This window comes from Rhipicephalus sanguineus, chromosome 5 (assembly GCF_013339695.2).
Source record: "Rhipicephalus sanguineus isolate Rsan-2018 chromosome 5, BIME_Rsan_1.4, whole genome shotgun sequence".
NCBI lineage: Eukaryota > Metazoa > Arthropoda > Arachnida > Ixodida > Ixodidae > Rhipicephalus > Rhipicephalus sanguineus.
The window spans coordinates 82,176,830-82,204,137 of record NC_051180.1 but is presented as its reverse complement, the minus strand read 5'-3'; the positions used below and the strand labels follow the sequence as shown (position 1 = coordinate 82,204,137).

The window sequence follows — 27,308 nt, the reverse complement described above, 5'->3', positions numbered from 1 at the left end:
CATTTCAAACAAATGTATATAATATTTCATTTCCTTAACTCCTGAACTAGCAGCAACTAAAGCATCTTTTCTTCCCACTTCCTGACTGTTTTTGATATTGTTCAGTAACATCAGAAGCGAGAAACTTGGCACAACGTTTGATTCTACATTTTAATGCCTATGTGTCTAAGCAGTTGACAAATGTCAGTGACTGAAACTGAAGGCTTCTTGCGCAAAGCCACAATTTAAAGGCCCTGGAAGTTCTGGTCTCTCGCACACGATCCGGCTGACGTGCGTGCTCTCACTCGTTGAACTATGCTTCAGAGGCTTGTTTTCTGAGTTTCGCTAGAGCGCATACGCCTTCATTAAGCCTCTTCGTTTACTGTACTCCTCTTTTTTTTTTCACAACTCATAATAGGCTTCAGACAGGGATAACACAAACAGGCATGACTGCTGAGCATAACTTGGTATCCCAAGTAAAATATGTAGTAGAAAGCAGTTGTAATACCGCTGTTGACTGTGTTGCTGCTTTACAGGAGAAGCACAACAAGATGAACCTGCAAAATGTCTCCGTTGTGCTGAGCCCAAGCATGCAGATCAGCCACAGGGTTCTCCATGCTTTGTTCTCCCATGCACCGATATTCTTCAAGGATGTGAAAATCATCAAGTAAGTGAAGGCATCGTGAATCACCCATTGCACTTTGTAATTGCTATTGAACTTTCATTGGAATAGCAGTCTTAAAGGGACACTAAAGGCCAATAACAATTTGTGTCAGAGTGAAAGCCCAATGTATGACAACTTCTAAAACGGCAATATTATCAACAGCAGTGCCCTACTTACTGAGAAATTAAGCTAAATGTATCACATGATGAGCACCACGAGTGGGACATTTTCGAAGTGATCCCGATGACGTATGGAAGTCGGCCTACAATAAATCACTAGTAATCAAACTAGCAGCAGTAAAAAAAGAACATTCCGAGCATCAAAAGACGTAATAAAATGCTGTTTGTTCGTTTCCGCTTGATTCATGGAAAACAAAACCTCCGTGGCATTGCCATGGGGAACGGCGCACGTGGTTCAAAGGTTCCGTTTTCGCCGAACTGCGCCTCGCCAGTCTCAGTGGTAGTTTCGGGATCGCGTACTGCCGTGCGTGTTTTGCGCGCTCGTGAAAGTCGCTCTGACAGACAGTTCGACAAAATGCCGCATGCGTGTGATATTGCCGGATGCCCGAATGGTGCACAACGCCAGTGCTGCAGCAAGGAAACCGGTGTGTCTTTTCACTGGGTGCCGCGGAATGAACCCTTACGCTCGAAGTGGCTTAGTGACATGCCATTGTGCCAGTGTGCTAAACAGTCAAAACCTCTGCGTGTGTGCTCGCTGCACTTTCGTACTGAGGATTACGAGACCAATCGCAACTTGGTGACGGCTTTGAATGTGCCCATCCGAGCAAGTCTTTGCCGCAGCGCCCGTTGTTGCTACTGTGGGTCCCGCTACTTCCGCTCGGCTGCTACTAGTGTCGGTGGCCGCGCAGTAAAAGCGGGCAACGTTGGGCATGCCAGCAGTGACGTATGAAAGTCGTATTTTCAGGCGGGAGATTTGAAGCGCGCTAACGCGATGCGGACCACTAAAAACGTGATTTTATTTCAAAATAAGCACTTCCTTGGCACAAAAGCAGCACTACGAGGTTTCTGGACCGCTATTTCAACAATCAATGTCGACTTAATATTTGCCTTTAGTGTCCCTTTAATGTTGTGTGATCGCCTGCAAGTATGGTATGATTAGCCATTTATTGTAGAGCATAGTTGTAGCTGTGGCTGCTTTAGTTCCTCTGTAATGTAAATTCCTGGTGGTTGCGCTCTATAAAAAGTGGTATACAAGAATGTTTTCATGTTCTTATTTAAGCAAACGTTAAGGAACTTGCTAAGGAACTTTTAAGTGCATGTTAAAAAACTGCAACGACTCTCACAGCTTCGTAGGCCTTGGCAGATCGGACGGCACTGGTAAATTGATGAATGAACATAACTTGTTACCTGTGCACATTGAAATGCACATTTAAGTCGTAATCTGGCACATTGGAGCTGTTGTCAGCGGCACCTTTTCAGTGTTTACAATGACGGTTTGCTGAACTGCACACAAAGTTCCAAATACCATATGCCTGTCTCTATACTCTGCTTTGAAGCATAGCTTTTAAGTTGTGACTATGTAAACTTGCTGCGTACTTATGTTGGGTGTCGAGCACACCGCAGATGCTACTTCAGTCTAGTTGTTTCATGGGTATCGCCTGGTAAAGGGGCTTAGTGACACTGTGATGATCACACATTTTTGTTAGTGCTGCACTCTTTAACAGTGCCATGTACAAAGCAGTATAACAGAAACTGTTTAGACCAGTGCTCGTGTGCATTATTCACTTCAATATTGCTTTTAAACGTTTCTATTTCTTTGTTAGTCCTTGGTCACAATCAAATTCCATTTTCTGCTCAATTATTCAGCCCTTTCAGCTTGTCTATTATTGTAATTTGCAACAACACGCATAATGTTTGTTCTGTCTTAGATTGCTTTGACTGTTATCGCTAAGAAGACAGAATGCGGCTGCCATATCTCCTCTGCTCCTTTTATTTTTGGCAGGCAAGGTGTCGAGTGCCTGACGAGATAAATGGTTGCTATTGTCTTGCAGGGGTGCAAGCAGAGCATCGGCATTGTATTGCTCATCTTATCAGGAAGCGGGAAAGATAAGGCGCTGGTAGATGGGTTTGTTTTCGCTGTTCATCTGCGTAGATACGTGAAGAAGATCCCACCTGATTCGTCGCGCCAGTCTCTGGATCTGCCGGAGACACCGGCAGCCATAGAAGAGGAGCTGAGCCAGCAGGAGCAGGTGCTGAGTGAAATACACGCCGAGCTCAACGCGGGCCTTCGTGATCCCCAGAAGGAAGAGCAGCTCTGGGAGGTGCAACGCGTTGTGACGCAGCTCAAGCGCAAGGTGAGCGGTGTCGATGACCTGACATCTTCATCACATTGTAGTGACAGAAAAACCAGTCGGTGCCAAAACAACAGGTCACGAATCTTACTCCTTACTGGGCAAGTAACAGTTATGTAAGAATAACGGCGAGCTCGGTTGTTGGTCGTGAAAACCTGGCCTAGGGGTCAAGTGCGGAATTGATTCCAACCTAAATCACAGGTACTTCTGTAATATTTGGGAAGGTGTGCCACTATTTGCGTTGTGCGCACAATCTGATAGGTTAGACTCTTCCGTTATACAGTTAAACCTGCTTATAACGAACCTCCATACAACAAATTCCTTGATATTACAAAGTTTTTCTATTCCCCACCATTACTCCATAGACGCACATGTATTTGCTACCTCTATGTAACAGGATGGCAGCGGGAGACACCCTTGATATAACAGATTTTTACCTCCGACAACCTAGGGATATTGCCCCAAATTTTGACATTTTGGCACAAGCAGGAGCCGCATGCATCTTCCGCGGTTTCCCCGTTGACGACGGAGTGCGAAGCGGCGGCGGCGCGCATGGCGCACTCGAAGCCCCGGCGACTGCGAGGTGAGAGTGAGCGCTCGTTTGTGCGTGTGGGTGTGCGTGAGGTGGGCAGGTGGGCCTGCGCCCCTCGAGCCAGCGTGGGTGCCGCCGCGGATGCATGCGCGGGCATGCCTTTCCCCCCTTTCTTCAAATCTCATCCAGCCACTTGCAGGTGCCACCACACTAACTGCGCCAGCTTTAAAAAAGAAGAAGAAAAAAGGAGCAATAGAAAAAACGGCTTTTGGTTTGGCAGCGCCACTCTTCGGTTGTTGCAGTAGTCTCTGAACTGCACTTTGTTTATGTGACGCCAAATGACGGCATGAAAAAAAAATCCTTGCTCCGTGTCGTTACGTTTCGAGTTGTGAAGCTTGCGTTACGTTTCGCATATGCAAGGCCGCTGTACATCAGGTCCGCTTATGGAGTTCGCTCTTCATTTTTGACGCCGTGCGCGCATGCGTCATTTCACGGCACGCACATGGAGCAGTCCCTGATTGATGTACAGCTTTTGCAATTTTTTTTTACGCAGGCGACTGTGTCGTCACTAACGACGAGATGTCAAATTAGGCGCGGGTTGAAACTGTCCGCCACCATGGTGACGACGACAGATCTTCGGAGGTCAACTCGTCACACGCTTTGCCGCCTTGCGCCGCGCCACGGGTTCGCGAGACTGTGGCCTCCGCGATTAGCTCTAGCAACGCAATGTGGCTGGTGCCAATGTCAGAGGCCACGGCTAAATGATGTCGGAGCAGCGTTGTAGTGATGTCTTACTAACGTTCAGTATTGCCATCCCCCACAAACAAGCAATAGAGCAAAATAATGCAGTTTGTTGCTGCTAGATAAATGTTTTCAGTGAGCTCTGCCTTCAGTACCCTTTTGTTTAATTTGTGTGTTCCTTTTCCAAATTTTTGTGCTGAAACTGCATATAACGAAAACCTGTTTGTAACAATTTTTTTTGGAATTGGCCAATTCCGTTATATCCAGGTTTAACTGTAGAAGCGATGACAACATTCAGGAAATACATGTGGGCGTGTCCCATAGTAAATGAAAACTTTGTAACATTACACTGAAAAATGGTCCTTGAAAAGATATAGTACTGCTAGTTCGATTGTGCATGTGTCAATGCGTCGAAGTGGCTTATCTTGATGAGATATTCTAGATTACCAAGCAGAAAGCTTGGCATACGAGTCCTCCCTTGCCCTTAAATTTTTGTCCTTCTGTGAAAGAACATTGCACATTGACTTTTACCTACCCACTTAACTAATTGCACAGTTGCGTGTCTTGAGACAAGTGAAGAAGGTTCCCGTGGAGGCCACACAGGCTGACTCCATTGAGAAGATCGACACGCGCCTTCGATTACCAGCGGCCGTAGAACCAACGCCACCACAGCCGCCACCCGAAGCCACAGCGACGCCAGTCGTCGCTCCGCCTCCTCCTGCCGAACCAGCCCCAACAAAGGATCCTGCCATTGAACATCCGAAAGCCACAATGACCACGTCTGTTCCTAATAGTCAAGTCCAAGCCACCGAAGTTCCAGACGTTTCCGAAATGGAGAAAGTTGTCCCATCAATTTCCCAGCAACCTGTCCCAAAGGTGGTACGAGCGATACCGGCAACTTCTTTGCAAGAACCAGTCAGGGTTCATCAGGTGGGCGCTTTCTGCAACTTCACACGGCCACTGTGGTCTGGCCATACTGTCTGGCTCGTCCGCTTGAAGACTGCGCTCTGCACAGCTGGGCTTGCATGCAGTTTGCTTTGTTGTACACCTCTGTAGATGAAGACTGCTTGCCTGTGGATGCCTTCTTGGTTGTGCATTGTTTCCGTTGCCTTTGTCGCAGCCAGCACCGGTAGCGTTGGCAGCGCCTTTGTCGCGGTCATTGTTCAGGTGCACATTGTCGGTGGGATTGTGCCTTGGCTGTGTCTTGGCCCTCCTACTTTCTTGGGCACTTGACCTGAAGATAGTGTTCTGTATTGCAGTTCTTGCATGCGCTCCATTTGTTGCACATCTTTGAATGAGGACTGCCTGCATAAAAGGCTTGCTTGAGGGCTTTTCCTCGATGTTGGCTATGCACTCTTACTTTGCTTACGTGCTGTCCATGTTTAGAAGCACAATGCTTACCGTGTCGCATTTGCTTCTGCAGCAGTTTTGTGGCCGTGCCTTTCGTTTAGTTTATTATTTCTTTGCACTTATCTGTGACGTTGCTTTCCTGATGTTTTAAAGCACCCAACTTGCATAAAAAGCAACTGTATGCAGTAGTGTTGCTTGCACTTATCTGTGACGTTGCTTTTCTGATGTTTTAAAGCACCCAACTTGCATAAAAAGCAACTGTATGCAGTAGTGTTGCTTTTGTATCGCCACTTTTTTTTTCTTCATTTTGCATGGCAATTTCTGTATTGTGAAGCTAGAGTGATAGCTTAGCTAGATGTCCTTCCTTCTCTCCAACAATTGGGCACCTTGGTACAATGATCGTAGGGTTAACTGATTGTTCTTGGTTTGTTGAAATGAAACATTTTTGTGATGCTTTGTGACCCGTTATTTTCACAAGCGTTAACTTAGCACAGAACTTTGACAAACTGAAGTTGATCATTGTAGACAATATCCAACAATGAAATCTGGTAATTGTAGACAACCTCCAAAATAATTAGCGTTCGCAGCGTTATTGCACCACATAAATTTAGTGGAACAGCTTGACCTGCCAAAGTAAAAAAGATGCATTTGTGCTTGGACCTTTCATATGTATTTTTGGCTAGTTAGTTGTCCAACTTTCGTTCAATTCTGTATGTGGACGTGCAGTCGCACCCAACATGAGTTGCAACATGCTGCCCGTGGTCCAAGCGGTGCCAACACTGCACGATGGTACCGACATAGAAAACAATCGGGTACATAAACACTGTTTTGACTGCTGGTATCTTCAAAACCAATATAGTATCATGTTTATTGTCATTACAGTATAAGTTTGGGGTCCCTTCAACCATGAGCACCCTGTTGTTGCAACTCACATTGAGCGACACTGTACACCCTGTTCCAAATGAGTAAAAGCCAGCTGCTTGTTGCTGAGGGTGCGAGGGCAGCAGGCTGGCTCTTACTTTGTTGCTATAGGTTGTGCTTGCTACTATGCTTCCATGTGAGTCTAATGGCAGTGCATGCTTAAATGTCTAGGAGGATGTCATCGGCAGTGGAGAGATGCATGCTACTGGTGACATCAAGGAGGATGGATATGAGAAGGCTGTGACTGAAGGTAATCTTTGCTGCTTATGTGCTGGTTTGCGATGAGAGAACCACAGTACTGCCTCCAGTACATTTAGATTGCCTGCATAGTTGCAGTAATATCGGGCGTTATTTAGGGAGTGCCGCTTCCTCAGCTATCAATCTCTGAGACGCAGTCCTGGTCATGTTGTTATCCTTTTAGTGCTGTTGTCACTGTTGGTAGAATTTAAGCTTGTGTGAATGTCAGTTTTTGAATGTAGGCTGGCGTGAATATTAATCTTTTGATTCAAAGTGAACTCGGTGAGTGTTGTATAGCGTAGCTTACATAAATGTCTAGTTTACAAATGTTTAAATATGTCAACTGCACCAAAATAAGCACATACATAATTGGTGGAAAAGCACTACTGTAAATTCCTTTCCCTGAAGCACAGCACAGCTACAAAACATGGGAACTTATGTAGGGTGCCAGGTGTATGCCATTCACGAAGCCAGACTTCACTGTCTAATTCCACGTTTGTACTTTTAATGTGAGAATCATGCCTAACAGAATGTGAACGTCATCTGGCAATTGTAAAAGTGCCTGTTAGATATGGGAAAACTATTTGAAAAGTATTCCATTTTTGACTCCCTTCTGGCACTATTCAATTAGCATTCAATACTGTTTCAAAATTCGCTATTTGCACACCCCTAGTGCGAATTTAGTGTCTTCACTGATAGTCCTGCCATGGTAGCTTAGCAGGAGAGGTGTTGCACTGCTAAGCTTGAGGACACGGGTTCAATTACCAGCCACAGTGACAGCATTTCAGTGGGGGCAAAATGATGGAACACTATTGTACAGTAGAACCCCACTGTTACGTTCCTCACTGCTGCATTTTCCCGGCTGTTGTGCCGTTTTCCACCGGTCCCGGCATAGCTCCCATAGGACACAATGTATTGGGAACCCCGCTGTTACGTCGTAACTGTCGGACCGTTCCCGTATTATACGTCGCGAAGTGCACTCAGAGCCGACCGAGTGACTACCGAAGAGAGCGGCCATGGCGGACGGTAAAATGAGAAGGGGAAGCACGTGGAGCCTTCTCAAGAACCTATTCGCCGACAGCAACAAAGCGACCCAGAGCAATGCGCGGATAATGATCGAAAGGCTCGTCCATCTGCACACGAATGAAGGCACTAGTCCCCGGGATTTTGCTGACACCCTGGCAGATATATACCTGCCGGTAGAGAGTAAATCTCTCCCCTGGGACGACGCGACACGCGAGTACAAGGGGACACCTCAACCCTCGCTGGATCGCCCTTTCGAGGTATCGGAGATTGTGCACGCCCTTCACCACCTAAACGGCCGCTCGGCCCCCGGTCCTCTGTCATCATCCTTTGTCATCTAGATTTCTGAGACTGCTCAGAAATCTAGATGACAAAGCCATACAAATCATTACGAGCAAAATCAACGCTGCATGGACTGAAGGCCGGGTACCGGATGACTGGCGAACTGCTAATGTAATCCTTATTCCCAAACCCGGAAAACCGCTCCATGCAGAGAATTTGAGACCTATCTCCCTTACTTCGTGCCTCGGGAAGGTCGCCGAACATGCTATTCACAACAGAATTACTGAACACATCGAAGAAAACAGCCTATTCCGCCACAATCTCATAGGCTTCCGAAAATCGCTCTCAACGCAAGACGCAATGCTCCTCATCAGGAGCGCCGTCATTGACAATAAATCCAGAGACGTAAAAGGCATCCTGGCGCTCGACCTAACCAAGGCCTTCGACACGGTCAGGCACGAACACATCCTCAACGAAATCTCCACTTTAGATCTCGGAGTAAATTTCCACAACTATGTACGATCGTTTTTGGCTGACCGAACGGCCACCATAAACATTGGACAAATCAAAAGCCGAAAGCACAAGCTAGGCAACATCGGCACCTTGCAAGGGTCAGTGCTTTCGCCGCTTCTTTTCAACATCGCTATGCACGATCTGTCCAACCAAGTCTCAAGAGTCCAGGGGGTAGGACACGCGATTTACGCGGACGACATTACCATTTGGTCTGCCAGCGGCCCACTAGGCGCTCTGGAGCAGAACCTGCAGCAAGCGCTGGACACCACAGAAGCTTTTCTTAAAAATACGGGACTGAAGCTGTCTCCCAGCAAATCGGAGCTCCTTCTGTGCAAACGCGGCCCCAGGAAGGGACAGCCCCTTAGCTACCTGCCCGTTCACCTAAATACCAGGGACGGAGGCAGTATCCCCAGGTGTAACACAATCAAGGTCCTGGGTATGGTCATTGGGGCTTACAGCGGTGACAACGTGGAGGCACTCAAACGCATAGAAAAGAGTGTCCTCAACTTCACCAGGGTTATATCACGGGTTGCCAACAGAAGGGACGGCCTGAAAGAAGACAACCTCATGAAAGCATTTCACGCCTTTCTCATCAGCCAAGTAACGTATGCCGCCCCGTTCCTCAACTGGAAGAAGACGGAGCTCAATAAAATCGATACACTAATTAGAACAGGATTGAAAAGGGTCCTGAGCCTCCCTCGAAATACTTGTACGGAACGACTCCTCCAATTGGGCCTGCACAATACAGCTACCAAACTGTTTGAGGCACAGCGGCACGCCCAAATTAGTCGGCTCTCGCTCTCAAGGGCGGGCAACGAGATCTTGTTAGAAGCCGGCATTCAGCCCCTCTTCATGCCGCCAGAGAAGTCACAACTTTGCAAAAACGCCACGCAAGCGATAACAGTTGATCCGATTCCCAGAAACATACACCTGACCCACAACGAAGGACGGAGAAAAGCGAGAGCCAAGGCCATACTCGCCAAGATCATGCGCAACGAAACGCAAGTCCTCTTTGTTGACGCTGCAAGATATTGGAATCGAGGTGCTTACGCCGTCTCCGTGGTGGACGCCCATGGCTCGCTCGTCAACGCAGCCACGGTAGTTACCAACTTCACCCACGAAGCAGAAGGAATGGCCATTGCGGTGGCCCTTCAAAGCTGCACGGGAGCCTCTATCATTTACTCGGACTCCAGAACAGCGATAAGAACTTTTTCGGCTGCTCTCGTCTCTTCGAAGTCAGCTACGGTTGTCAACAAGCTCTTCTACCAAGAAAGGGGCGAAGATAATTTCCCGTCCTCACACATTACATGGTTCCCGGCTCACATGGGAAACATTTCCGGATCTCCTTCCTGCAACCCAAACGAGCGGGCACACCAACTGGCGCGAGAGCTCACTTTCCGCGTCTGCGGTCCACCCCCTCGCTTCAATGCAGCCTGCAGGAACCTCGATAACAAAGACCCGCTCGTGTCATACCACGAACTCGCCTCTCATCATAGGTTAGGACGTCGAACTTTTCCTCCTCCTCACACAAAGCTCAACAGAGCACAAGCAATCACTTACAGACAGTTGCAGACTCGAACATACATAACACCTTTAGTAAAACTTGTTGTTGGGCTAGTTGGTGCATGTTACAAGAAAATTCGACGACGCACACCACCGAGGAAAGTAGGCGAAAGGAAAGAGCGTCATACATAACATACAAATACATAACACCGATGACACTAAGCAGGATCAATCCTGACTTTCCTTCTGTATGCTCGCACTGTGGCCACGAATACAACAATTTCGAGCACATGCTCTGGCTGTGCCCTGCCAACGCGGGTACAGACTTTTCTGACCAGTCCTCATGGGACTCAGCGCTTCAAAGCACAGAGCTCATCGCTCAGCTCAAGGCTGTCCAGAGGGCCCGGGCCGTTAACGAAGGACTCTGTCTACCGGCCCCGACCTGGGTGGAGCCGCCGGATTGATTGGCGGGGCCTTCGGCACCGCTTTCTTTCACCTCAGGACCTGAATAAAGTTCGTACTCACTCACTGGTGCATTTTCACCCAGCTTTTCCTGATTTGACCGTAACATTAGGCGCATTAGAGGCGCAAGCAACAGGATCTTTCGATTGATGCAAACAAAAGCATCGCCTTCGAGATTCGTATTGCAAAGATGGCATCTATGACGTAATTGCTCGCGAAAGCAAGGCCTTCGAGATTGGCATCTACATTGACAAAAGCATAGCCTTTGAGATTTGTATTGCACAAACATGGCGTCTATGACGTAATTGCTTGTAAAAGCAAGGCCTTCGAGATTGCCATTCACTTCTGCCATCGCATTGGCGTAGACTCATCATCATCGTTATTTGTCAGAGGACGGGAGGAGTTCTGAGCTGGTTGGAGCTCGCATGGTCGTGCGCGCGGTTCGCGGTCGGACTCGCGGCGCTGGTCGTGATTGCGTGTGCTTAGTTCTTTCATGCCTACAGCTGTTGGTGTTAAAAAAATCACATACGTTGATTACATTTCTGTGAATGGGGCTGTCCCCAGCTCTGCGTTTCTATCCGTCGACTAGATCGCGGCTGAGCGCGCCAATTTTCATGCTGCTCGTAAGCATTGAAATAAAATTCTGTACTACTAAATATTTTGTCGTTTTTCCTGTTTTTCGGCTCTTGCATTTCTCGTCTCTTACGTTTATTTTCTATGGTCCCTTCAAAAACGTATCAGGGGGGTTCTACTGTACTTAGATTCGGGCGATTTTTAAAGAACCCCAGGTGGCCAGAATGAATGCATAGTCCCCCACTATTGCGTGCCTCATAACTGTATCGTGGTCTTGCTGCGTGAAACCTCAAAAACCTCGATTTATTATAATAAACCGAATTGGTTATAATAAACCAAACAAAATGAACTTTCGGTTTATTTTGGCTAGGTGGGAATAAAACCTCACGATTACTTGGAGGAGCACATTGGTCGGGCCTCGTGTCACAAGCGCAGTCATTGCATCAAACTTGTATTCGCAAAACTAATTTATATAAATATTCATTCTTCCCAGGAAGAATCAATGAGTGGAATTCATTGCCATCTACCTCACCCTTGCTATGAATTAATTTGTGATCTTTTCCTTTTCGTGTGTTTTTTTATGCACACCCTCTCTAGCTTGGACTATTGTCTGCACCATTGTACAAAATAAATGAAACAAGAAAAAAAAATGTCTCCATTGATAGAAGCTGTGCCATGAGATATGCCAAACAAGGATGAGTATGTCACTCTTTAGAAAAAAAAAAAGACTTCTAGCTAACCAAATATGTCATCCATGCCCCCGACTCATCCATCAAGAAACTGTGCTGGATGAAGCCACGGCGGAAATCCTGGCGGCCCTGCGCCCCAAGCCTCCCGAGGAAGAGACTGACCCCGAGATGCAGCAGCTGCGTCGTGAGGAGCTCGAGCTGCTGATGCAGCAGGAGGAGCTGCTGTCACTGGGCGACGAGCTGCGCCGCAAGATCGCTGCGGAGCGCACTGAGGCCGAGCGCCTGCGCAGCGAGATTGACGAGTACGAGAAACTGGCAAAGTGAGTGTTTTGAAATGTAATGTGACTCTCACCTCCCCAATTAAGGTTATATATGTCTGCCGTTGTGGTGGTGTAGCGGTTACGGTGCTCTTCTGCTGACCCGAAGGTCGCGGGTTTGTTCCCGGCCGTGGTGGTTGCATTTCGACGGAGGCGAAATGCTAGAGGCCCACGTACTGTGCAATGTCAGTGTGTGCCAAAGAACAGATGGCTGAAATTTGTGGAGCCTTCCCCACGGCATGCCTCAGAATCATATCGTGATTTTGGCACGTAAAACCACAGATAATATTATTAATTAAGGTTATCGGGAAGAATTAGATCCAATAGGGTGGAACATTGGGTGATCCGGTATAGCTTCATAGTGGCTACAGCTCAACAGACACACATGAAAAGCAAAGAAGCGGACGCAACACGGCGCTGTGTTGCGTCCATTTCTTTGCTTTTCGTCAGTGTCTGTCGCGCTGAAGCCACTATGGGGAAGAATTATACTAGTTGGGCCAGTCACAAGCCTGATAATAGTGTGTTTACTTGAAAGTGCATGAGCTCGGAAACATTGGTAATTTATGGCAACTTCCTAGCGCACAAAAAAAAAATGCATACAAAAAGAAACGGCACGAATGTGTCGTTTCTTCCGTCCTTTGTTTTTTTTTCGCACAAAGAAGTTGCTGCGTTTACTTGCACAGTGCTCTCACCCTCCACATTCGCGATTAAAATAGAGATGTTTTTTTTTTTTCTGCAATTGTGCACCTTATAAAATTCTAAGTGTGGAAGGTGTGTTGCTGACAAAAGATACACACCTTCCAAAAGGGAAGTGATTTAAGTACTTACAAAGGTAAGTGCCGCTTGTATATGTGTGTACGTGTGTTTGTATACTTGCTTGTATGTATGCACATACAAATTGAGAAGTTTCTGGAGAACCACCCACCCCCTTCCCCCTCCTGTTGCATAAGTAACTGTGTTATATAGTTGTTATATTACATATTTCTTTGCGAGTTCTATTATGTCTCGCAACTGGATGGCGAAAAAAAGACCTGGAATAACGGCTATGCTTTTATCAGTCATCAGTTTATATTATATATTATTGCATGTTTAATAAGTGTTATTCAGCCATTTGGTATTCTGTTTCCCTTGTTTTTGAGCATGATTATTAGTTTTATTCTCCAAATGTTTTTCAGCGAAAATTTACCTTCCCTCAGTTGGCACAGTATCTCTCGCACTTTTGTGGTACTCCTTGTGTTATTGTATGGAAGATGGTTCTCATTTTCTTGCGACTTTATATACTTTTTTCTATGCACATGTATGTTTGTATGCATGCAAGTTTGTCCTCCCTACTTACCTTGGCACATTCACTGTTTCTCGTGCCCTGCATCTAAAAATGTCTTTTCTTTTTTTGAAGCATCAAGTCAATGCTTTCAAAAGGGCATCACTTATGCTAGCTGGTATTTGTGTTCAACTGCATGGGGGGGGAAGACAAAGTGGAAGCTGGAGCTGGACTGCACTATCGCAATACTTCACTAACCTAACGTTTACATTGTCATTCCCTAACCATACTGTATAAAGCATTTAATGATGCAAATCGAGGTTGCAGTGGCGACAACTTAGTACATTAAACTGGACAGCTATGCATTAGCACATTAAACTGGACAGCTATTCACTGCTATGTGCACATTGTGTGAAAATGGTTCTCTTTGTTACACTGCACTTGTGTACACTGGCCCTCAGCGTCGTTCCCTCTTACTTTGTCTTGCAGGTACAAGCAGTACTCTGTTGAGTCAGCTGATGGTAGCAGCTCTGGAACTGAAGGAAGCGAGAGTGTATCCTTGTGGTTGGAATTGTGTTAGTAGTGCATTATGTTAGCAGTGTTTTATGGCGAGCTCTGTGACAGTCGTCATCATCGCTTTTAATCCAGTTTCCTGCAAAGTCGTCATGACTGCCAAATGTGAAGCAGTGACGGCTGAAAGCTTGTAGTTTATTAGGTGCACACGTTTAGCTACCGTTGTTCTAATGTGTGTGCACTGCCCATAAACTAACAGTTTTATTTTTTTGTTATATTGCTTGGTTCTATGCATAGTGTTGACACACTGACAAGCACCTTGCCCCCATTCACATTCGTTATTGCTACCATTCGCTCACTGTTGTTTTCTGATGCTTGGTAGTGTTTGGAGAAGTCAGCCGGCAGCAAGCGTTTTTACTTTATTTTACTTAGGAGCTGCTTATAAAGGTACGAACTTCACGAGCGAAGGAGAAAATGCACTACATTTCAAGCAAGATCGTAGGCTCTCTGCTGTGTGTGGTAAAGTGTCTATTTGCTCAGGGTTTTGGTTTAGCATAATGCAGTGACCCATTGTGGTGGATTCCAGACAGTCCAGCCACACTGTGAATAGGATAGGAGAGGAGGAAGGGTGGTGTGAAAGCCTTTTTGCAAGAAAGTTCTGGTGCAGTCCAGGTGTTCAAAATTGATCCTGAGTGCAGAATGGGCTTGAGGATGTGCTTCCACTGCAAGACCAGTATATAATTCTTTATTGAAGATAGCATGAACGGTGCATATAAAGAGAAAAGCAATTGGGCAAATGCTACGTTCTTGTTTGTCATTCATCTTTTGCTGCCCATTGTAAATTTCTACCAGCAGTTTTTATTTGCTAAACAATGTTGCTTGTTGGGCGAGTTGGAACAAATCAGTCATAATGGTATTTAGTGCAAACACTAGACAACAGACAAAAGACAAAGCGTCTACAGACGTAGACAAAGCATCTACGTCCTATCCTTTGTCTGTTGTCTTGGGTTTGCGCTAAATACCATTATGATTCATTTGCTACTTCACTGCATCGTATTCTTCATGTCTACTTACTTGCTTAGTGGGTCATTTAGTAGTGTTAAGGGGGCCCTGCAACACTTTTTTGAGCATGGTCAGAAAATGCCGCCGATCAGTAGTCAAGGTTCCTGAGAGCATGTGAGCAAAACATTATAGCACAGCACGCAGCCCTGGAATTTACAATAATTCTCACTCAGCCAGAAATCGCTCCTTTTTCTCTCGACAAATGATGCTGTAAACCCAAATGACTACGCGATAAACTCAGAGTCCACAGCCATCGGCTGATTTGAGCCTCATGAGCTGCGTAGTTACCACGGCTGCTGCGGCATGGCGTGACATAACTTCTTCCCCCGTGCCATCCCTCCCTGTTAATTCCAGTGCACTCGCAGAGACGTGAGAAGAGAGAAAGCGCTTACAGCGTGCTATGAATCTCTGTAGCTCCGCTCATCCTTGACAGATTTTAGAACTTTTTTCGGCAGTCATTTCGTGAAGCAATAGCAGGGGTGGAAGTGCTGCGCCATTTGCGCCACGCTGCGCCAATCTGCTTCTGCTGCGCCATCCGGCTCCAAAACGCGATATTGCGCCGAAACTGCTCCCAAGCAGTCTTTGGTGCACGGCCTCCGCGATGGGCTCCGGTGCGCTGCCGGAATCGATCACCGAGGCTATGTTTCGTGCCTTCATGTGCCGCTGTCATTCATGTCATGGCGCGCCTGCGTGAGCTTATATCATCATCACATCACTTGGCGCGCTCTCGTGACGACGTCGAAGGCGCAGAAAAGCTAGCGAGCCTGTACAGGAGCCAGCCTATAGTGAACTAGTTCTAGTTCACTATAAGCTAGATACAAGAAAGCAACGTTTTTAGATTCAAGAAAGTGAGTTGTGCGGCCATATTTCGATGGCGCCGGCGGCAGCGGAGTTTCTTGGCGCGCTGCGCTCACAAGACGGTTGCTGTCATCGTGGCCTGGGATTGCGAACATGAATAAAAGTAAGTGTGTTCACGCTTCATAATGTCGAAAAGGTTCTATTTACTGCGAATATTTAATTTGATGTGAAGCCATGAGGATAGTGCGAGCAGCTGCCGCGGACGTAAACGCGCAACCATTATTTAGAAACTTTGCATTAAGGAAACTGCTGTATATCTGAGTGTGTGAGATGGATTTTGTGTCATAAGTCTGCATGAGAAAGACAAATTGTTTTATCCGTTTGCGGTCAACGAAGCCACCACCAACTGCGATACCACTCACAAGGCTTCGGTTTGTGTAAGTCGGTTGGACCATTTCCGAAACTCATTTTCTTTAGTGAGAGCGTGCCATGTGGAGAATATTTTGCATTGCACACAAGCCCTTAGACGTTATAAATGCAGCATGTAAACGCGCTCGTGCAGTGAAGAGCTTAGTCTCACCAGTGCGATCGGTCGTGTTGTTCAATTTTTGCTCGTCAGAACCTGCGCTCGGCTCGTGGTTGAGTACGCTGTAGCTTGTACCATGCGCTCGCCGCCGTTGCTGTGTGTGGTTTGGTACATGAGGTGGCGAGTGAAGAAATATACAAAAAAGAATAAGACAGACACTTGGAACGCCCATTGTGAGGTAGTACGAAAACAGAACCACGCTATACAAATTTTGCGCTTTCGACATCTAGTATCATCGCACCTCATGTACCTTATTTGCGTGCATATAACCGACACCAATAATTGACAAATCTTGGAAGGGAACTTGAAGGCGCATGGCGCAGTTTTTGGCACGATTTACGCGCGTTTGGAGGGACGCGCTTGTTTTTTGACAAACGCCTTTGCGAACTCGCGCCGTTGCGTCCCGAATGGCATGATTTCATGCGCGACTCACGCGTGGTCGGAGGGTCGCGCGCATCATTTTGACGAACGTCATCTCAAAATCGCGGCGCCTGTTCGTCCGACATGCGGAGTTTAGGGTGCAGTGTCGTGTCACGGCCACCTGGATCAGGGCACGCGCGGCGGTGTTGCTCCGGCCGTCCCATTCGGGTGGAGGAGGCGTAATTGCAGAAAGGGGCGTGACCGCTTCTTTCGCCGCACCGCGGCGCACGCCTACTACCCCTCCAGTCGTTTGCTATCTATGCAGGAAGGTTTGCGGCGCCTTGAGGATATCGCTGTATAGTAACCGTGGGTTAGCATAGCACCCCCCCCCCCTTAGCAAAAACGCACATAAAAGGATGGATGGCAGCTATCGCTATTATATATATATATATACACATACACACACACACACACACACACACACACACACACACATACATATATTGCGTGTGCGCCAGTCTCTGTCGTGATGATGGTGCCCGAAGCAAACACACCCATGAGCCAGTTTTCTAGAAAATTGTTTTGGTGTTCTTAAGTGCAGCATATCAGTAAAAAATATACATGCGAGGGAAAGAATGAGATTTATTAAAAACTTTTTTTTTGAGTGCTTCCAGAATAGGGAAACGATCCGAAGTTTGGTGCGCAGCTTAAAGGGGTGGTGCCATCAAATTTCGAGGCTATAACAAGCCTGTTGTGGGTTTCCTCTGCATGCAAGGACACTCCACACGAAGGGTCGGACACAGCAAACGTTTAGAATATATTTTAATTCACTTCCAAAGTGTACCTAAATGCCCATTCTCCCGATCGAAACCCATCGCTAGCGCGCCAACACTGACGTAGATCTGTAGGATGGGCAACGAAAGTTTTAGTGACGTCACGCCAAGTCTGCTTAGCAACGCGAGTGACCTCCGCCACTTCCGCAACGTACGTACCGGCTGTAGTGAACTAGAATATATTCTGGCTCACTATAGTACTGGCAAAGCATCGGTTGCTACATCACTCGCAGAGTTTCGATCGCTGCCTGGCTATGTGCGTCACAGCCTTGGGTGGTCACGTGACCACGCCTCCTACACTTCTACGTCACTGCCCAACCTCGGCGCCCAGAAACCGAAACCGAAAGTTGTCCACATCAAAAGACGATATTAAATTATTTAGCGAGAATACATGAATCTTGGTGCGTGCATTATACTTCCTGGAGCTATAGGAAACGCTTACAGCAAAGAACGCGCAAGCCACAAATTTAGTGGCACCACCCCTTTAAAGGAGGTTGGCGGAGATCCCTTGGGTCTGCGGCCTTGAGTGCGCGAGCTTTACCTGCTATGGCAGGTAAAGCTCGCGAATTAGTATTTCTTCTACACAAGGAATCCCATTTTAGCGTCAAGGCAACGCAATCTTTTTTTCACGAATCTATATTCCGTTAAACATTTGTTAATGACCCTACCTTGATGAGGTGACTAAATGTCAAAGTATGCTGCGGCAAGTGAAAAATAGCGTTAAACACTTGTGGAATTAAGAGCTGCAGTCTGCCGTAGTCATAGATCTGTACATGCGAATCCGCTGATGATTGTCTTGTTATGTACTTGCCATGTTTGTGTTCAAGCAGATTTGCAAGCATTACACGTTCATGATGCATAGAATAGTTTATTTAAAATGGAAAACACAAAGCTCCTGCACACTCTCGGTGCTTCCTTCAAACGCGCAATACTTTGCGGCTTAGCGGCTTATTTATTAGTTTTTTACGGTAAGCCACTCTGTCTGTAATGGTTGTGGCAATATTTGACAATAGAGGCCTTATAAATTTGTTGGCAACTATTGAGGAAGTCACCGATGAATGATCTTCTCTTTCCGGGCAAGCAAAAAGAGGACAGCTCAGTAAGTAAGGAGAAATCAGAGCTGTCAACTTTTTACACACATCTTCCTTGCCAACGTGTGGCAGTGCGATGTCAACGGCCTTTTTCGCGTTAACCAAGACAGCAACAAACTCTGTCTTCGGGAACGCTAAAGCACCTCTTGTCTCTTGACTAATGAGTCCTACCACAGTTGGTCTAGACAGTCCTGATGTATGTAGGCTTGGGCAGGTGTTGCATGTCCTGCGTTTCTCGACAGCCTTTGCAATAAAACCGGCAATGTATGTGTGGGGGTCTTAATGTGGGCGCAGGTTGGCCAGACGAACGACGTACGCTCCAAGAGACACAGGGAAGTTTAATATGACACGAACCAGGACGTCAGACCAAACATGTACACAACGAGCATAAACATATCCAGTCACGCGCACTCACAGTCTGCGGGCGTCGGTCTTGCGGTGCGGCGGCGGGTCCGAAGAAATCGACGCAGTCGGGCTTGCGCCGAACCTTGGCACGGCCACGTCAGCACGGTGACGTAGCCAGGGTGTCGGAACAGCGCCGGTCGTGGCCCCGGCTCAAGAACAGCCCTGGAGGCACCCTGAATAGCATCAGGCGAGGCTCCCAGGTCGAAGACGAGCACCGGGGCGTGGCCCAGGCTCGTGGAGGGCACCCGGCTGTGGACCCGGTCGGAAGAACTGCCCGGGACGAAACCCGAGCCAAGGACGGTAGGCCGGTCACAGGAGCCGGGGCGAGGCCCAGCTCAGGAGGCCACGGCGATGGCGAAGCCGGAACGGAGCCAGAACTTCATGCGCTCTCGTCGAGTTCGTCCTCAGTCTTCGCAGCCCAGCCCCTTCTTCCTCCTCGCTCGAGCTGCCTTTTCGTGGCCCGAGCACCACGCGCGCCTTTCTTCATCGGCCCCGCACGCCGATCATCATCACGGGGAGCCCGCGCACTTCAAATTCGGCACCGCACGCCGAGCACCACACGACGCCGACGCTTGTTCACCGTCCTCTTACCACACTTCCCCCCAGTTCAAGATGAGCGAGGCGGCAAGACAAGGCAAGGGCGGATACACTCACAAAGCGTAACAAAGTGTCTAAATAAGTGAAAAGTCGATGCGGTTTTACACCACTCGTCCAGCACGTGGACAGACTACTCTACACCATTGGACATTCTGCTCATATAGTCTGCACCGACATTATCAGAGCCTCGTATATAATCCACGCGGAAGTCATAGTCCATCAACGCTAAACTCCAACGGAGTATCCGTGTGTTTACTTGTCGAGCCGAGTTGATATATCTGAGCAGTTGGTGGTCAGACTGCAAGATGAAAGGCCGACCATAGAGGTAGACATGGAACTTCTGGACACCCCACACAATGGCGAGGCATTCGCGTTCGATGGTCGAATATGCCGCTTCGCGTGGTAGAAGTTTCCTGCTGGCGTAGGACACTGGATGTAAGTGTCCGTTGTGCTCTTGCAGCAGTACGGCCCCCAGACTTTTTGACGATGCGTCAGTGCGCAATACGAAGGGTTTCTCGAGATCGGGTGCTCTTAATATAGGGTGTTGTGATAGCATCCCCTTGAGTCTTTCAAATGCATTCTGGTGGATGTCCCTCCAGTCAAGTTTATTCGGGCATCCTTTCCGTGTGAGTTCTGTGAGAGGATGGGCGAGCTCTGCATAGTTTGGTACAAACTCCCGATAATAGCCACTAAGGCCTAGAAAAGCACGGAGTTCTTTCTTAGTTTCCGGCCGCTTGGCAGACGCAATTTTCTGCGATGTTTCGTTCACTGGCTGTAACATGCCTTGTCCTACAACGTGGCCAAGGAAACTTGTCGTCAGGAATCCTATCTCACTTTTCTTGGGCTTTACAGTGAGATTGGCGGCTCGTACGCGCTCGAATATTTGAAGTAAAGTCGCCAGATGTTCCTCCCATGTTTTGGTGGCGACGAGAACATCGTCAAAATAGTAGTATACGTGAGGGATGGCGCCAACAACCTCTCTCATCAGCCGATTAAACACGGCGGGTGCAGTCTTAATGCCGAACGGCATGAATCGGAACTGGTACAAGCCCGAATCGCATGCGAATGCTGTAAACTCTTTGGATGCGCTCGACATCGGCACCTGCCAGTATCCTTTCGTAAAGTCGAATTTCGAAAAATACTGACGTCCCGTGAGTTGTGCGAACATCATGTCGGGTCGCGGTATCGGCTCCGAATCCAGTACGACTACACTATTCAGCTGTCGAAAGTCAATGCACAGGCGCATCGTACCGTCCTTTTTCTTGACGACAACAATCGGTGCCTGATAAGCAGATGTTGATTTTTCAATGATGCCTAAGCGCAACATCTCTTGGATCTCTTTTTCCACGGCTTCTTTAACTGCGAATGGCATCGGATATTGCTTGACATGGATGGGTATATCCGTCGTTAGCTTGAGGCGGCACTGTAGCACATCGGTTTTTCCTGGCAAATCAGAGAATATGTCTTGATATGTTTCAAGTAACTCGTCTACTTGTTTCCGCTGGTCTTTAGTAAGGTTAGAGCCTACAGTCACGTCTCGCCAATTCTGCGTTTGCACGAGTGGGGCATGAAGTGAATTCTCCGCGTTGTCAGTTTCCATTTGGTTGATTGACGTCACAGCAGCAGCTGTCGTTGTGGACATGTCAGTGGCCTTCCGCAGCTCATACCTTTTGAGCATGTTGATGTGGAAGACAGTGGTTCTGTGACCAAGGTCGACAGCATAATCCAATGGGCTCTTCTTCTCTATCACAGTAAAAGGGCCCTTCCATGTGAGGATCAGTTTGTTGTGATCCGCGGGCAGCAGCACGAGAACTTTGTCCCCCACGCATAAGTCCCGTTTCTTCGCCTTGCGATCATAATAGCTCTTCTGGCGAACGTGTGCCTTCGCAAGGTCCTGAGACACAATTTCGCAGGTTTGTTGGAGTCGTTCCCGCAATTCTATGATATATTCGTAGGCCGACTTGGTCACGTCATCCAGCTTTGGGTTCGTCCACAGGTCTCTCAAAATCGTCATGGGGCCACGAACGTACCGGCCGTAGAGTAACTCGAACGGCGAGTACCCAGTACTCTTTTGTGGCACCTCTCGATAAGCGAAGAGAAGGGGGCCGAGGTAGCGGTCCCAATTCTTCGGGCACTCCTGACACTTTCGTCGAAGCATGCGTTTCAACGTGCCGTTGAATCGCTCCACTAACCCATTGGCCATCGGATGATATGGGGTTGTCGGTAATTGCCTAATTGATAGTAGTCGGCTGAACTCCTTCATTACCGACGACATGAAGCTTGTCCCGCGGTCACTTACTATTTCGCGCGGTAATCCCACTCGAGACAGCATTTCCATTAGTCCTTCTGCCACGATCTTGCTTTCCATTGAAGGCAGTGCAATGGCGTCTGGATACCTCGTCGCAAAGTCCACCATGGTTAAAATGTACCTGTTGCCCTTGGACGAGGTCGGTGACAAAGGGCCGACGATGTCGATGCCCACACGAGAAAACGGAGTCTCAATGACTGGCATGGTACCAAGCGGAGCTCGACCGACTAAATGGCGCGGGACAGTCCGCTGACAGATGTTGCAGGACTTCACAAACCTCCTGGTTTCCGATTGAACTCCTGGCCAGTAAAATTCGGCAAGGATGCGGTCAGTTGTTCGGGAGATCCCTTGATGACCGGCAAGGGTTCCTTCGTGGGCGAGCTTGAGCACCGTCTCTCGCAGCTGTCTCGGCACAACTAGTTGCTCGAGTTCCTTCTCCGACAGTAGCTTGTGCTTCCGATATAATATTCCATCGGCAAGAAAGTAGCGTGTTTCCCAATTATTTACAATTACCTTTTTACCAACGCTTTCGTAACAACGCCGTAATGACGGGTCACTTCTTTGGTATTCCTCGAGAGTCGTTTTATCCATGGTTGTGACAGTGGCTTTTAGAACAGGTAGACAGGATGTGACGCGTGTTTCTTCTGCTGCTGCAGCGCTGTCAACGAGTGGATCTTGATCTTCGGTTCCACGAGGCGTGCAAGTTGTCTCTTCGGCCGCTGGTAGGTACCGTGAACCCTTCCCGACATCACCTTGCTTATCGTCCGCGATACTGTGCGCGGGCGAGTTAGCGGGCTCGGTGACGACCTCCGGTCCGCTATCCTGCTGACTCCCACGATGCTGCTGAGAATTGTGCGAATATCCTTGCTCTGCAGACCGGACACCTTCGATGTTGCCTAGCACGACATCATACAGCGGGTTCTTCATGCATTTAGCTCGCATGATACCGGTAAAGAACGGCGTGTCCAGATAGACTATTGCCTCTGGCAAGTAGTGCACGGTTCTATTGAGCAAGAAAACAGGGCTTGTGGTACCCGTAAACTTTTCTTCCGGGACAAGTCTTTCTCGTACTACTACAGTGTTGCATCCCGTATCTCGAAGAACAGATACTGTCTTGCCCTCGAGCAATCCTTTCGCCACAGGTAGAGTTCCGACGTCAGCCACAGTTGGGGTAGGTGTCGACGTGGTATTCACGACTGGAATAGCCTCCCCATTCTGAAGCACGACGTACCCATCCTCTGGTTTCTCCGGTACAGCAGTGCCGCCTACTTCTTTGGGCGACAACATGCATGACGCCAGCCGCCTTTCCTGTGTTCTAGTTGCCTCCGCAGACGAACCGTTCTTGCCACTCGACCAGCCTGTTGCTGACTGGTTATTTCTCGTCCGAGACCAACATTCAGATGCTCGGTGTCCTGACTTATTGCACAGGAAACAGACTCTGGCTCTTGAGCTGCCGCTTCGCGGTCTCTGTTTTACGAGCATCTGCTGAGCTCTCCTTCATTAGCTTGTCCTTACCCAAATTGATCAGATCTTGAGCTTCTAGGAAGCAATCAGCGTTCTGTGCTAACGAGTTCAACTTCTTGCAATTCCGCTCCTTCAGAAATACCCTAAGAGTGGGAGAGCATCCCTTCATGAACTGTTCTGCAATCATTACGTCGCGAAGAGCGTCGTACGTTTTCTCGACGTTTGCAAGTTCCATCCAACGGTCAAAATGACCTGCTATGCGAGAAGCATACTGCAGACCCGTCTCCTTGTCCTCTGGTCTCGCCTTACGAAATTTCTCGCGGTATCCTTCAGCGGTATACCGGAATCTTAAGAGCAGTGTTGTCTTCACCTGATCATAGTCAGAGGCGGAAGCAGAGTCAAGTCGACTAATGACGGATAAAGCCTCTCCCGTCAGGCACAAGCTGAGCGATAAGGCCCATTTGCTCCGAGGCCACTCCTGAGACACCGCGACGCGCTCAAAACGCTGCAGATATGCGTCGAGGTCATCTCGCATCTCGTTGAAGGGTGGCAACAGCTTGTGCGGGCTACAGCTATCCATTACAGCTGGTGACGCTGCGTCGTCACTCACCGGCCGCCCACTTTGTCCCGCGTTCGAACTAGTTGCCTGCTCTTGTAGCTTCAGCTTCAGCTGCAGAACGCGCTCCTCGGCTTGTAGCCGTCTCTCCTCCAGTTCTATCCTCTCTCGCTGCTCGTTGCGGACTTGCACGCGAAGGTCCCTTTCAATAACGCGCTCCGCATCAACCCATTCCTGTAGTGCGGAACCTGTTAGACCCATGTCCTTTCCGATCGCGTGTAGCCTCTCTATATCCATTGGTGCGCCTCGCCCGTCTGGCACTCGGCAAGATGGTAAAGCCGATCCTGGCAGGCTCGCCAAAATTGTGGGGGGGCTGAATGTGGGCGCAGGTTGGCCAGACGAACGACGTACGCTCCAAGAGACACAGGGAAGTTTAATATGACACGAACCAGGACGTCAGACCAAACATGTACACAACGAGCATAAACATATCCAGTCACGCGCACTCACAGTCTGTGGGCGTCGGTCTTGCGGTGCGGCGGCGGGTCCGAAGAAATCGACGCAGTCGGGCTTGCGCCGAACCTTGGCACGGCCACGTCAGCACGGTGACGTAGCCAGGGTGTCGGAACAGCGCCGGTCGTGGCCCCGGCTCAAGAACAGCCCTGGAGGCACCCTGAATAGCATCAGGCGAGGCTCCCAGGTCGAAGACGAGCACCGGGGCGTGGCCCAGGCTCGTGGACGGCACCCGGCTGTGGACCCGGTCGGAAGAACTGCCCGGGACGAAACCCGAGCCAAGGACGGTAGGCCGGTCACAGGAGCCGGGGCGAGGCCCAGCTCAGGAGGCCATGACGATGGCGAAGCCGGAACGGAGCCAGAACTTCATGCGCTCTCGTCGAGTTCGTCCTCAGTCTTCGCAGCCCAGCCCCTTCTTCCTCCTCGCTCGAGCTGCCTTTTCGTGGCCCGAGCACCACGCGCGCCTTTCTTCATCGGCCCCGCACGCCGATCATCATCACGGGGAGCCCGCGCACTTCAAATTCGGCACCGCACGCCGAGCACCACACGACGCCGACGCTTGTTCACCGTCCTCTTACCACAGTATGCTACTGTGGAATTTTCAACGGTAGGGGATGGTGGTAGCACTGAAAAAAAAAATGTTCGTGTGAGATTCCTAATAAAGGCGCATAGTACCAATTATCAGTTACAAAAACTGATCAGGCAAACATCGTTTAAATGAATGTGCTTGTACTTACGAGGCAATACTTTCAAAGGAGAAACGAGCACCAAAACAAATAATGAAAAGCATGGCAAATCATGTAGTCGGTACAATACATGTGTCACGGCATTTGAACGCGCCGCGCCACACGAAGTCGTCTAAGCACGCTGCTTGGCTCTATCAATGTATTTATTTAACATACCTTACAGGCTCTCGTTAGAGCATAGGGTAAGGGGGGCATACAGAAAAAAGAAAGAAAAATGAGAACGTATACAGTTGAAATATACACATTAAATGCAACATAACAGCGACACTAATAGCAGTAATAGAACATTAATTACAAGGAAAATACAGTCACCAATTAAATGCACATCCATACAAATGTCTATAACGTGATGCTAGGTGTAGTGAGCGAGTAGTTGCTCGCGGAACACGTTGTTGTTAGTGACTGAAACTATCATGTCGGGAAGATCATTCCACAGTGAGATTGCCTGTGGCAAAGCAGATAAGTTGAATGTGCGTGTTCCGTTGCGTGTTCTGCCAAAAATATGCCTAAAGCTGCGCTGATTTCGCTTGCGTGCAGACATGCGATCCGGTGTGTGTAGAGGGATCTCGATCGTAATATGCTACAGAGAACAACACTCACTGTGTAAAGACCGATTAAGAATACATAACAGCGTACCTTGATTCCAGTCATCACGTGCACAACGTCCACTGCGCATTTCTCCAAGCACGTCTGCAGCTGTCTATGGCGTGGCCAGCACGGCATCGTTGGCATCGTCCGCAAGGGGGTAGGAGGAGTCCGCCGCGTCGCAGCACGCGGTGGTACTACCTCAATTACACTTTTTCAAAGGCGCGCGCCGAATGGGACGGCTGGAGCAACACCGCCACGCGCCCCGATCCAGGTGGCCATGGGCATGTTTGCTTGGTTTCTTCCAGTGCATCCAGAGGACGCTGACCTCCGCGACACTAGGCCAACGCTTTTTTTTTTTTTTTTCGAGCCTGGTGGCACACTTGTCACCGCCCCGTTATAAAGGGGACGCTCATAGCATCCATCCATCCATCCATCCACTATCCTGGATGGATAGTGAAGTGCTGATTCTGGGAGACTTCAGTGGACACATTCAAGAAATTGATGGCTTCCTAGACTTCAATGGGGACCTCATGCAGCAATGTACAAGGAGGCAAAACCTAGAAGTAGGAAACCTTCGGCCAGATTGCGAAAGAGAATTTACATGGTGTGCCAGAAACAGTCGTACCTGTATCGACTATGTGCTTGTCTCATCGCGACTGGCGTGTCAAGTCAAGCACATCAGCATTGATGAGGAGGGAGACTTCAGCATTGGGAGCGACCACAACAGGATCAGGCTATCTGCTCCTCCACATGGTGCAAAAAAGAGCGAGAACACCGGAAGCCTGGGCAACGATTCCTACCCGAGGCGGCCTATGAAGACATTGCTAAGGAGTTCAACAGCAACCTGCAGACCTCCAAACCTCTTAAGTATGAAGAGTACATGGAGGAACTGCAGCGCTTAATGCGGCAATACGAAGTTCGGACCAACTCCCGTGGAGGGGTGCGGCAAAAAGGATGGTGGGATGAAGAGGTGCGGAAAACCTTGGATGAACGAAAAGCGGCGAACCGCCTGCACAGGAAAGCTGTGAAAACCCTTTCCGCAAGTGATGCTCTCCAAGCATGGCAGCCACACGACACATTCACACACCCACACACCCAGACATCAACCACGCACAGCGCTCACTTCCAACTGTTGGAAGTGAGCGCTGTGCGTGGTTGATGTCTGGGTGTGTGGGTGTGTGAATGTGTCGTGTGGTTGCGCTCTAATTAAGTTTTGAAAATGATCTACCAACTAGCCCAACAACAAGTTCTTTTAAGCATGGCAGGAATACCTAAACAGGCTATGCAAACAATTGTCCAAAGCAAAGTCGCCGAACACAATAGCCGTCAACTCCAGTCTTTCACAGCGGACGGCCGCAACGGGGCCAGGAAGTTTTGGACCTACGTGTCATCTCTAGATGGCAAAGCCAAGGTACCTCAAATCCGGCACGAGGATATGGGACAACCAGTATCTGACATGGGCAGGCACCTAGCGGATCACATGTGTAAACTGTACAATGTCGGCAGCGGCGAACCGGAGATTGACTCAAT

General features: G+C 48.6%; 1 protein-coding gene across 3 annotated transcripts in view; it reads left to right on the top strand.

The window, feature by feature from the left end:
- LOC119393886 (ralA-binding protein 1) overlaps positions 1-27,308 on the top strand; it is a 70,371-nt gene that overhangs the window by 30,376 nt on the left and 12,687 nt on the right. Inside the window, exons 8-13 of one of the 3 annotated variants that reach the window (XM_037661073.2) lie at positions 516-646; positions 2,756-2,957; positions 4,783-5,157; positions 6,670-6,748; positions 11,869-12,100; positions 13,848-13,911. In XM_037661073.2, the coding sequence (XP_037517001.1) occupies positions 516-646; positions 2,756-2,957; positions 4,783-5,157; positions 6,670-6,748; positions 11,869-12,100; positions 13,848-13,911 (1,083 nt within the window). The remainder of the gene's footprint in view (positions 1-515; positions 647-2,755; positions 2,958-4,782; positions 5,158-6,669; positions 6,749-11,868; positions 12,101-13,847; positions 13,912-27,308) is intronic. The other 2 variants (XM_049416404.1, XM_037661074.2) reach the window with 2 other exon arrangements.